The sequence below is a fragment of the Leuciscus leuciscus genome, assembly GCF_965113295.1.
Source record: "Leuciscus leuciscus genome assembly, chromosome: 9".
NCBI lineage: Eukaryota > Metazoa > Chordata > Actinopteri > Cypriniformes > Leuciscidae > Leuciscus > Leuciscus leuciscus.
The window spans coordinates 10,807,107-10,819,659 of record NC_138733.1 but is presented as its reverse complement, the minus strand read 5'-3'; the positions used below and the strand labels follow the sequence as shown (position 1 = coordinate 10,819,659).

General features: G+C 35.1%; 1 protein-coding gene across 2 annotated transcripts in view; it reads left to right on the top strand.

Annotated features, from left to right (window-relative positions):
• grik1b (glutamate receptor, ionotropic, kainate 1b) overlaps positions 1 to 12,553 on the top strand; it is a 48,752-nt gene that overhangs the window by 24,111 nt on the left and 12,088 nt on the right. For both annotated transcript variants that reach the window (XM_082179969.1, XM_082179968.1), the window contains 9 exons: positions 85 to 342; positions 1,131 to 1,312; positions 2,115 to 2,168; positions 3,578 to 3,751; positions 5,446 to 5,589; positions 9,780 to 9,887; positions 11,392 to 11,505; positions 11,583 to 11,786; positions 11,912 to 12,135. In XM_082179969.1, coding sequence (XP_082036095.1) covers positions 85 to 342; positions 1,131 to 1,312; positions 2,115 to 2,168; positions 3,578 to 3,751; positions 5,446 to 5,589; positions 9,780 to 9,887; positions 11,392 to 11,505; positions 11,583 to 11,786; positions 11,912 to 12,135 — 1,462 coding nt within the window. The remainder of the gene's footprint in view (positions 1 to 84; positions 343 to 1,130; positions 1,313 to 2,114; positions 2,169 to 3,577; positions 3,752 to 5,445; positions 5,590 to 9,779; positions 9,888 to 11,391; positions 11,506 to 11,582; positions 11,787 to 11,911; positions 12,136 to 12,553) is intronic.

Below are 12,553 nucleotides of genomic sequence, written 5' to 3'. Positions count from 1 at the left end.
ACTTAACATTTTAAGTTGAATTAGGGGGAATATTTGATCAGTGTGTTAATAAAGTCCCTGATGTTCTCTTGGTCTTGCTGTCAGCCTGTGATCAGCTGGCTCTCGGTGTGGCCGCGGTGTTCGGCCCGTCCCACAGTTCTTCAGTGAGTGCAGTCCAGTCCATCTGTAACGCGCTGGAGGTTCCTCACATCCAGACCCGCTGGAAACACCCGTCTGTGGACAACAAAGACAGTTTCTACATCAACCTGTTCCCAGACTACGTCTCCATCAGCCGCGCTGTGCTGGACATCGTGCAGTTCTACAAGTGGAAAGCTGTGACGGTGGTGTACGAGGATGCAACAGGTGGGCGGACTCATCGCTCAGATGTTTCTCTTTCATTTCTCAGGAGAATCGGTTACACTTTATTTGGTAACACTTTATTTTTACAGTGTCCTTGTTACATATGTTACATGTACTTACCATATTAATAACAGTAAATTATGCATAATTACATGCAACTAACCCTCAACCAAACCCTAATCCTACCCTAACCCTATAGTAAGTACATGTAGTTGCTTATTATTACTCAGTACTTAAATATATTATTACACTGAACAATGTGTAACCCTTTATTTTAAGGTAATGTAGTTACATTATACTTAAATAAGCACTGAGTAATATTAATTAACTACATGTACTTACTAGAGAGTTATGGCTAGGGTTTGGTTTAGGGTTAGTTACTTGTAATTATGCATCATTTACTGTTATTACTATAGTAAGTACGTGTAGTAACGTGTAACTACATCACCTTAAAACAAAGTGTTACCCAAGTATCAACTTTGGCTAGTATGATTTGATGATTTGCTGCTCAAAAAACATTTCTGATCATTATCAATGTTGAAAACAGTTGTGCTGCTGCATATTTTTGTGGAAACTGTGATTCATTGATGAATAGAAAGTTCAAAATTAATAAACAAAAAAAAATTTAATATAATATTTTGTAACATTATAAATATCTTTATCGTCATGTTTGACTAATTTAATGTGTCTTTGCTGAATTAAATTTCTTAAAAAAAATAAATAAAAAAAAACATTTGAATGGTAGTGCGTTTGAATCATCTTTGCTGATTTTGTCTATGCAATATTTTTAGGGCTAATTCGTCTTCAGGAGCTGATCAAGGCTCCGTCACGGTACAGTATCAAGATCAAAATCCGGCAGTTACCGATAGGAAGTAAAGATGCCCGGCCGCTTCTTAAAGAGATGAAGAAGGGGAAAGAGTTCTGTGTCATCTTTGACTGCTCGTACCAGACCGGAGCAGACGTCCTCAAACAGGTACAGGAACACACCGGGACTGAGCGACATTCACAGCTGGGCTGGGATGGCCTTTTCCATTTCCAAATTCCAATTCCATTTTAAATTTAATTTAAATTTGAATTGAGGACACAAACATTCCAGTTTAAATGTTTGAATGCATTCATGCACTGCAAAAAGGTTTAAGCTTATTTTTTTCTGACCCCATTGGCAAATGTTTTTCTTGTTTTAAGCATGAACTCTCTTTATTGTGATTATTTTCTTTTTCATTTTTTTGATATTTTTTTTTGAAAACAAGACTTAATATCTTAAGGATGCTGGCCTCTCGACAAAATTTATCTTGATTTAAGAAAACAAAACAAAATTTGATTAACTGACTGCAATTTTTGAGTGGAAAAGCAAAGTTTGTCGATACAAAGCCTTGTTTAAAAATTGAGTAGTAAAGAGATTGTAGTAGTAAAGTAAAAGACTAAAGCATGACCTGTTTTGAATTTGATATCGTGTGATGTTCTGACATTATTCACCGATGTCTGATGTCATTCATTGACATCATCAAATCCCATTTACCGTGTTACAGCAATACAAATACAAATCCCTAAACTAAATCCCCATCAAATGTGACGCGTTTGATTGCTCCACTTTGTGGCTGTTGTTACAAAAAGACACAGTCATGCTTTATTCCAGTGTTTTGATTTCAGGTCTTGTGGGGTCAGAGCAAATACTGTACATGTGTGTCTTTAGATATCTAATGCTCATCTTATGAGTATGCTGGTGCAGAAGGAGGTTTAACACGTTCTCCTCTTTCTCTCTCTTTCTGCTCTAGCTGTTGTCTATGGGCATGATGACAGAATACTACCATTTCTTTTTTACCACTCTGGTGAGTTTCTTACATGGTTTCTTTGAGTTTTTTCTGTGGTGGTGTCATTGTTTTGACATGGATTTTCAACAACATGTGTTCTGCTGGTTTGTATTTAGTGTTCTGCAATGTTTTCAGTCACTAGATGCTGCAGTGAGGATGTATTTTTGTAGGCCAACCTGTAAGTTCGCATCATCCCCGATAAAACCCAATAGGATTTTTCCATTTTCCTTTTGGCAAAAAAAATAAAGCTCTGTTATGAAAAAAAATTTGATTGTTACACATTTTGTTCATCATGATAATATTCACAAGTGAACACAACTTTTATGTATTTTGAAGCCTAAATATAGTCATCAGAAGTAAAAAGTAAAAGTTAGGCTATTAACAAATTGATAACACTTTACAATGTTTCATTTGTTAACATTAGTTAATGTTTTAACTAACATGAACCAACAATGAGCAATACATTTCTTACAGTATTAATTAATATTTGTTGATGTTAGTTAATAAAAATATTATATATGTTCGGCCGATATATGTTAATTTTTAATGTTATCGTTATCGGCCCGAAAAGAAAATGTGGCCGATGTATTTAAATCGATAAATAATGGATTATTTCCTTCAGTTGAGGCACTTCAGATGCACACTGTTAACCATTAAGGGGTTGAATTGCTTGAAATAACTTCAAAAAGGAAAATACAGTAAAGTGCAACATGTGCAGCACAAGACTACATTACATTATAATGAGAACATCATTATAATTGTGTGCTTGGGACATGGCTGTTAATGGTGACTTACTTTGTAATCAGGATCTCAAAAATTATATAAAAATTTGGATTTAGATTTATCGGCCAATATATTGGTTATCGACTTTCAAATATAAAGAATTATCGGTTATCGGTATCGGCCAAAATGTTCATATCGGTGCATCCATACTACTCATTGTTTGTTCATGTTAGTTCACAGTGCATTAACTAATGTTAACAAATACAACCTTTGATTTTAATAACATATTAGTAAATGTTGAAATTAACATGAACTAAGATTAATAAATGCTGTAGAAGTATTGTTCATTCTAAGTTCATGTTTCCTAAAGTAGTTAACTAATGTTAACTAATGAACCTTATTAGAAAGTGTCACCAACAAACTATACCATGATCGCACGCCTTACTGCTGTATATTATGTTGTAGAATAAAACATGAAAATATCTTGAGCTTCTGCTAACCAGACCTTATTTCAGGCATTTAAACATAAACTCAATGACTTCAGGACGATGGAACCGGACGTGCTAAAATGCTCATTTCTGGGGTTTGGCCTACAACAATACGTCATCCCTGCTGCACTCAATAGCTAGAAAACAAATATTCTTTCTAAAGCGTTTAATTTCATCTGTAAGGAGTGAGTTCATGTGTTGATATATATGCCACAGGATCTGTTTGCGCTGGACCTGGAGCCGTACAGATACAGCGGGGTGAACATGACGGGTTTCCGTCTGCTCAACATCGGCAACCCTCAGGTGGCGTCAGTGGTGGAGAAATGGTCCATGGAGCGACTGCAGGCTCCACCTAAACCTGAGACCGGCCTGCTGGACGGAATGATGACAGTCTGTCCATCCTCTATATATATATCATCATATTACAGATAGTCAAGCTTTACTCTATTCTAGTACAAAAAAAAATGGTACAAAGCAACACTATGGTATTTTGACATATACTATCCCAGCAAACAGGGGAACGTTGCCTGGTCTTTAATAATGTTCTCAAAACGTTAACATACAGTGTACTAAACCAAGAAAGTACTGGTAATATGTGACCCTGGATCACAAAACCAGTCACAAGTCGCACAGGTATATTTGTGGCAATAACCAACAATACATTGTATGGGTCAAAATTATCGATTTTTCTTTTATGTCAAAAATCATTAGGATATTAAGTAAATATCATGATCCATGAAGATATTTTGTAAATTTCCTACGGTAAATATATGAAACATTTATTTTTGTGAGTGAATGAAGCAAAATCGCGAACACAAATGGACAACTTTAAAGCCGATTTTCTCAATGTTTCGATTATTTTGCATCCTCAGATTCCAGATTTTAAAATAGTTGTATCTCGGCCAAATATCGTCCTATCCTAACAAACCATACATCAATGGAAAGCTTATGCTGGTTTGTGGTCCAGGGTCACATATAAGGTAACTACATGGGTTAAGGTTAAGTTTAGTACATACTGTATGTACATGCGGAACAAGACTGTAAAATAAAGTGCTACCAACATTATTTATACATCGTTCAAGGAGCGTTTTTTCCGGAAAAATTTTAGTTCGACGTTCATGTTAATTTTTTTTTATGTTAATTTTAAATGTTTAAATGTTTCGGAATGTTCAGAAAACATTCTAAAGTAACATTCCCATAATCTTGGTGGATGTAGAATGATACAATGGAATGTTTCCTTAACATAATCAAGGGGGGAAAACACGTCTTTTAAAAAAAAATTTTTTTAAACTGGATGTTTTAGATCATTCAGAGAACATTCAGAACATGTTTTTGTTAGCTTGGATGATACTGAATGATTAGTTATATTATTGTTATATATATAATATATATATGATATATGTCATGATATCACAGCACTCCAAGGTAAATAGCATGTTTTTACCATAGTCCAAAAAATATATGGTTTTACCATAATACTTGATCAAATTATACATTATTGTGCATTGACCAAGTCCTCACATTTATTTGTTTATATACTGATGTTTCAAAGCAGTTTCACATTAATAGACACGAAAATAACGCAAAAATTCTTCAATTATGAAACAAATTCAATTTCAGCTCTACAGAAAAAAAAAAAACACAGCAGTTTACTTTAGTAGCAGTGTCAATGTTGCAAATTTCATCAGTTATGAAATGAACTCAGTTGAACTGTAAAGCAGCTCTATAGAATATAATAGTGTCATTATACAGCTTGAGTCAGTTCAGTGTTGATTCAGCTCAGTTCAATAAGTGTCCGTCAATTCAAATTTTCTTGAATGAATGAATGAGGCATTTATATAGTGCTTTTATATGTACTACTGTACACCCAAAATGCTTTACAATAATATCAGGGGATCTCTTGTCCCCTGTTCTCTTGCTGATCTCTTGTTCTCAGTGTCAGTGCAGTAAAATCGATAATATTTCTTAATATCAAGTGTCTTTTGAACCCAGAATTGAATTTAGAAAAAAGTGAGTCATTATTTGAACAGATTGATCTAGTGTAGTAGCATGTCTGATGAATCATGTCTCTGTGTGTGCCTCAGACTGAAGCAGCGTTGATGTACGACGCGGTGTATATGGTCGCGGCCGCGTCCCAGCGAGCGTCTCAGATCACCGTGAGCTCACTGCAGTGTCACCGGCACAAACCCTGGCGCTTCGGATCCAGATTCATCAGCCTGTTCAAAGAGGTAAATGCTCCTGCTCAAAGGGATGGTTTGGAGTAATTTCAACCTAGGGTCCTTTGCATCATGACCTCGAGCCAAACACCCCCCCAGAAGCCTTTTTTCCCTTGGTCGAACATTATTAAAGTTAAAGTTTATTTAGAGATATCAGCCGGATGGTTTAGTGCAGGCGCTAATGGATCCAAGGCTGTATCTCGTAAATTACCCCACTAATAATGCCCAGAATGGGACCAAACTTCTACAGTAGTACAAATAGGTTCTGTACTCATAAAACGAGGCATTGGACAGTTTGTAAGTACATCAGGAGTTTATTTAAATAACATTTGCCTGATGGCTTATGCTACCACTAACCCGGACGTCGAGGTCACTTCCGAGATTTGGGAAAAGCCTGTAAAAGTCCTTTGCAAAACTCACAAGTGTAAGGGAAAAGCTAGTGAATTTAACACTCCATTTGATAACTGGATGATATTCGAAATACTTTTTAAGTGTCGATCGGAAAATACAAGCATTTATAAAATTCAGCGAAACGTTTTTATACTCTGGGCGTCATTACACTACATCCTTATGCATCGCTTTCTGCCAGGACTTTTACGGGCTTTTCCCAAATCACGGAAGTGACCTCGACGTCCGGGTTAGCGGTAGCATGAGCCGTCAGGCAAGTGTTATTTAAATAAACTCCTGATGTACTTACAAACTGTCCAATGCCTCGTTTTATGAGTACAGAACCTATTTGTACTACTGTAGAAGTTTGGTCCCATTCTGGGCATTATTAGTGGGGTAATTTACGAGATACAGCCTTGGATCCATTAGCGCCTGCACTAAACCATTCGGCTAATATCTCTAAATAAGCTCTAACTTTAATAATGTTCGACCAAGGGAAAAAAGGCTTCTAAGGGGGTGTTTGGCTCGAGGTCATGGTGCAAAGGACCCTAGGTTGATTTTACTCCGAACATCCCTTTAACACTCGTGCCCAAAATGAAAAGGTTCACCCCAAAAAAAATGTCAGTCATCATTTACTCATCATGTACATTTGAATGACACATGGATGAGTAAATGATGACAGAATTATCATATATAATCTTATAAACTGTGTCAGACACTCCTGAACTCGGATAGAGGGTTCAGTCCAAATGCATGATTACTCAGTTTTCTGGAAAGTGTTTTGAGGCACTTCTAAACAGCTGCGGTGATTTGTGTACAGACACTCTCTCTCTCTCCCAATGACATCTTCCAAGTGTTCTTGTCTTCCTGTTTTGGAGGAGGTATTGTTGAGTCAGCATGTTGGCATTGCAGGCTGGAGGATGAATGTGTGTTGGACGAGTCGAGTGTGTAATGGCTCCAGCTGAATTACTAATGCTGGCTGTGCGGGTGAACTCATTATAGTTGGGGATCTCTTCATTTAAAGGTGAAGCGTGTCATTTCTGCTCCACTAGAGGCACACAGTGGAATTGTAAACGAATGGGCCGATATAACATAGACTCAACCAGTAGCGTGAATTTGGCAAGAGCCAAATGACGTCCACCTCTGTGGACCTATGGGTGGAGTTGTGTTTAGTGATGGGGTTATGGGTAGGTTAGGGTGTTTTTGGATCTTCTAGCTCCACCCATCGTCTTTGCAGCGAGCAATCTCTCGAATTTGGGGGCGGGATTACCTGTTTGTCTGAACCATGACCGGTGTGGAAGGAAATTATTTGTAAATTATTTATTTATTTATTTACAATAATTGGGTAGGTTAGGTTAGGTTTTTTTTAATGTAAATATATATTTTTTTTTATGTTGTTCTCCTCAGATATTTATTTGGAGATATTTTTCTCTTTATATTGTCTCAAAATAGTTTTTTCTTTTTTGCCTATTTACTTTAATAAACAGATCATGGAGAGCAGCAAGGAATGGATCATAGTTTTTATTTTATTTATTTTGTCTGTCATTTATTGGCAGGTTCCTGTTTAAGGAATATGGGTTTTAAAGGTTTTAAAACTTATTATTTATGGTATTTAAAAAAGGGAAAAAAAAATATTATCATTATTAATTTCTTAATACATTTTTTTATATTTTTATATAATAATAGTAAAAACAATTAAAAAGGAATGAATTTATTATTATTATTTTCATCATCATTATTATTGTTAAACATGGATTGACAGGTATTTTAAAAGCAACTAAAAACAACATCAGTTATTATTTATAATAATTTATTAATAATTTATTTAAACAACCAATAACAACAACAACAATATTATTATTAAATTCATTAATAAATAAAAAAGTTTTAGAGCCATAAAAGTATCTTTTTAGTTTAGTTTGTATGTATTTTTTCCAGATTACAAAATGTTTTGTTAAATTTTAATTCAATTTCAGCAGAGTTCTGTCAAAAGAGATGTTTTCTGACACTTTCACTGAACTCGATGTTAGATAATGCATCTCTGAAGTTCTTTAATCCAGTGCTGGTGGTGATGATGATGATGATGTCATCTTCTTGATCTTACAGTTAGTACAGGCTATGCTAAGCACAGCTGGGTCTGGTGTGTTTAATCTTGGCCTGTTGGTAATTGGAGCTCACTGTACATGCGATCGAGAGCAGGATGTGATAAAAAGGAAGGATCTAGTGAGATTTACACCAGAGAATAATGACTAGAACAAATCTGGACAAAGGTCATGCGGCCTCAGTGTAAGTATATGAAGCAAGTCTTTTAAAATCTCCACTACTGTATGTGAAGATTATGAATGCTAGCCACCCCACAGCAAATTAAAGAAATAATCCACTGGATTTGCACATCAGGCTTTACTGAATGTCTGTTGACTATATAGGCGCTGCATCCTTGTAAATTCACATGTTCTGGGAAGATCCACTGTTGGGGAGATCGGTCTCTCCATTTGGAGAGTATCCAAACGTATCCACTCCGTGAGGTTCATTATAGAGTCCATTTGCTAACAACTCCTTACAGAACAGAGCTGATCTATTGCTCTGGGCACTTCGTTGATCATGTGACTATTTGTGATCTATGGATCTCTAGGTTGTTTCTCTTCGCTGTTTGTCACTGGGTGAATGGGGCTGCTTTAGACAGATGATAAAAAGCAGAGATAAATATTGAAGGTAGCAAGGTTGAAGACACACGTAGTGTTAGCGGGCACTATAAATAATGTTTAATTATTTAAGTAAATAAGCAAAGAGAACAGGGATTTGTAGGAGAAATATAAACCTTAACCACACATAGACGCCAAACAGGGAGTATAAACACACTGAGAACTAAACAAGACACAGGTGTAAATCATAAGTAACCATAGAAACAAACTAGGGAGTAATGAGTAACCAAGGAAATTATGGTTTACATTTCAATTTGACTTTACACATTACAAGCCTTATCCTCAAGGTCCTGGCACTACAAAGGGCTCGTTTGTCATTTATTTATTTATTTACTAGAATTATTAACTAGAATTCATTGAATTAATAATAATAATAGAATAATGGGAAAAAATATTTTATGTATTTTACAATTATTATTTATTTATTTACAATAATTCATTCAATTAATAATAATTGTATTTAATTAAAATATATTTTTTATATAAATTTAAGGTGCTTGTTAGTAAAATAATTGTATGTTTTATATAATAAAGAAATAAATGCATTAATTTATCAAATATATTAAATTAATTATATTTTGAATGAATGAATTTATTTAATTAATTTACTTACTAAGAATTCATTGAATAAACGATAATAATAGAATAATATAACAAATAATTTGATGTATTTTACAATTATTTATTTATTTACAATTATTTATTATTTTATATAATAAATATGATTATTTACTTAATATAAATACAAGGTTTTTTATTTATAAAATGCATGAAATTAATCATATTTTATTTTATGAATTAATGTATTTCATTATTTTTTTTACAAAAAATTATTTTACTAAAATAATCCATTAAGAATCTCATTCCCTCTCTCTCAATCTTATACCCTAGGCCTATAAAAAAATTGTAAAAAAAATTGTCAGAAAGCCCTCCAAAACGCACGACAGTGTGTGTGAGCTAAAACAGCGATGTAAAGTTATAAACACTGGGCTGGTTTTGTGCCAAACACACATTCTCAATAATGATGATGATAATAATGCTGCAGAGTTTTTACGACCCCCTCATGTTTAATCTAAAATCAGATCCTCTTTCCTCTTCTCCTCACTTCTGCAGGCTCAGTGGAACGGCCTGACCGGACAGATAGTTATAAACAAGACGGACGGCTTGAGGAAAGATTTTGATCTCGACATCATCAGTCTGAAAGAGGATGGCATGGAAAAGGTAAAAGCAGAAGATGCTCCCGTGATCTTCACCTGACTAAGCCACATATCTTAATATCTGTCATACTGTACATGTCAAATCTTGGCTTTTTCTTTTCTTTTCACAAGCAGTTTATGGAAAGTGGTCGTTTTAACAAAGTATGGAGGAAGGTCTGTATTGAATATCAGAAATGTGACGTTCAAGTCCCTTTTCCCCTTGCAAAATGTACCATGGTACTGAATGATTGCCATGTTATTTTCTAAAAAGCATGGTATTACCATGGTACTTTTTCATCCGTGCCCCTCAACCTGCTGACACCTCTTGTGCTGGTTTATAGATTTGTTTTAAGTCTCATTAGAGACACATGGCTTAGTTATGGATTATACTTAGTTTTTTGACACTCAAAGTTATTACTTCAACTTATTACTCAATTACTCAAACTCTCAGTCTGTGGCTCAAAGCCTGCAGCTTCCAAGAGCTCTGCATGAAGTTATGAAATATCACATCACTCATAGAGTCAACAATGCAGAGAGCTCATTTTATTCAACATCTGTTTATGAGCACTAATCGCACGCCAAGACACTCTCTTAATGTATGTTTTAAAAGAGCGTTCAGACAGTGGTGACGTAGCGTAGCAAATGAAGCTATACTGCGGTACACAGAGAGAATCTCAGAGGAGAGACTGGATTTATATCAGTGGATCATGTAAAAGACGGCGTGAATAGAGGGATGATGGTGATGTGAAGCACTTGCTTTTGCTCTGTAATATATGTGGTGGATAACTAAAAAATTCAGTCTGTTTTCTGCACTGTTTTAAGGCTCATTGCTCTCTATACATAAAGCATTAATTTGGTTCATTTATTTCAATTTATTTTCCCTTGTCTTGTTTCCCTTTTACCTTGTAAGACTTCAAACTGGAGTGTTTTTTTGTTTTTTTTCATTATTTGTTTGTTAGTCTATTTATTTATTTACAAGAAGTAAAGAAAATATTTAATAAATGTCTGTATTTATTTAATATCAACACAAGATTCTTGTTAGGAAAACATAAATATTTTTAATCTAATAATAATGTTATTATAATTATGTTATGTGTGTGTGTGTGTATATATATATATATATATATATATATATATATATATATATATACATACAGTACATATCTCATAATTATTTAATATAATATACATATATAATATATATATATATATATATATATATATATATATATATATATATACTGTATATATACATATATGTGTTTGTGTGTGTGTATATGTATACATATACAGTACATATCTCTTAATTATATTACATTTTATAATTCAGAAATTCAGAAATTACACCATTCACCTTTAAATATAATTTTAAACCACAGACATTTGAATAATCTACATACATTTAAAATCTCTGATCATATTTATATGAATAGTGTCATCCTAGTCAGGTTCATAATGGGTGAATTATTCCTTTAATCTGTCCTCTAAAAAGCATGAAATGTTTTTACTGTGGTTTTGCTTCTGTTTAGATTGGTGTGTGGAACTCAAACACTGGCCTTAACCTGACAGACAGCAACAAAGACAAAAACGCCAACGTGACCGACTCCATGGCCAACCGGACACTCGTTGTCACCACGATTCTGGTAGGAATCAGCCGACTCACATCAACAAGACCTAGAGACTGCACATGCTGGAGCTGATAGTGTTGTTGCCCTTGCAGGAAAACCCTTATGTGATGTACAAGAAGTCAGATAAGCCGCTGTATGGGAACGACCGGTTTGAAGGATACTGTCTGGACCTGCTGAAGGAGTTGTCCAACATCCTGGGCTTTTCCTATGAGGTCAAACTGGTGTCTGACGGGAAATATGGAGCCCAGAATGACAAAGGAGAGTGGAACGGCATGGTCAGAGAGCTAATCGACCATGTAAGTCAAAATAAAGAGTTTTGCTGCTTTTAGTCCATGGCTATATGCATGCTAGTGTCCGTTTCATCTGATCTTTAAGAGTCAAGCAAGTTCCTATGAATTAATTCTCACTGGCTTCATTACAGGTGGCAGATTTGGCCGTAGCGCCGCTCACCATCACTTACGTGAGAGAGAAAGTCATCGATTTTTCCAAGCCCTTCATGACTCTGGGAATCTCCATTCTCTACCACAAACCCAATGGCACGAATCCAGGTGTGTTCTCGTTCCTGAACCCGCTCTCTCCGGACATCTGGATGTACGTGTTGCTGGCCTGCCTCGGGGTCAGCTGTGTGCTGTTCGTCATCGCCAGGTACTGATCAGTTTAACACATTTAACCTTTAGATTGGATTCAATTCTTCAAATTGGACCGGTTTCAGGCTTCTATATGTTTTGCGGTTAATTAGCTCTTGTTTTACTGCCCAGCTCAAAAACCTGGCCAGCTCATTTTAAATGCAAATGCAGTGGTACTTTTATTACAGTTAACTTTTCTAAAACTTCAGTTAACTTTTCTTAAAAACGTTTCTATCAAATTCAGGCACATGTCCAGTATTTATAATGCCCAAATTGTGGTAATGATGTCGCTGCATTCTAAATTCTGTTATAATGCTTTGGAAACGTTTGCACTTTAGAAGGTGTTTTCAAAAAAGTGTGTTCAGTGACCTAAATGGCTGTTTGCATGAAAATGTCTAAAACTCAATATTTTCAGGAATATAATACATGCAACTCTG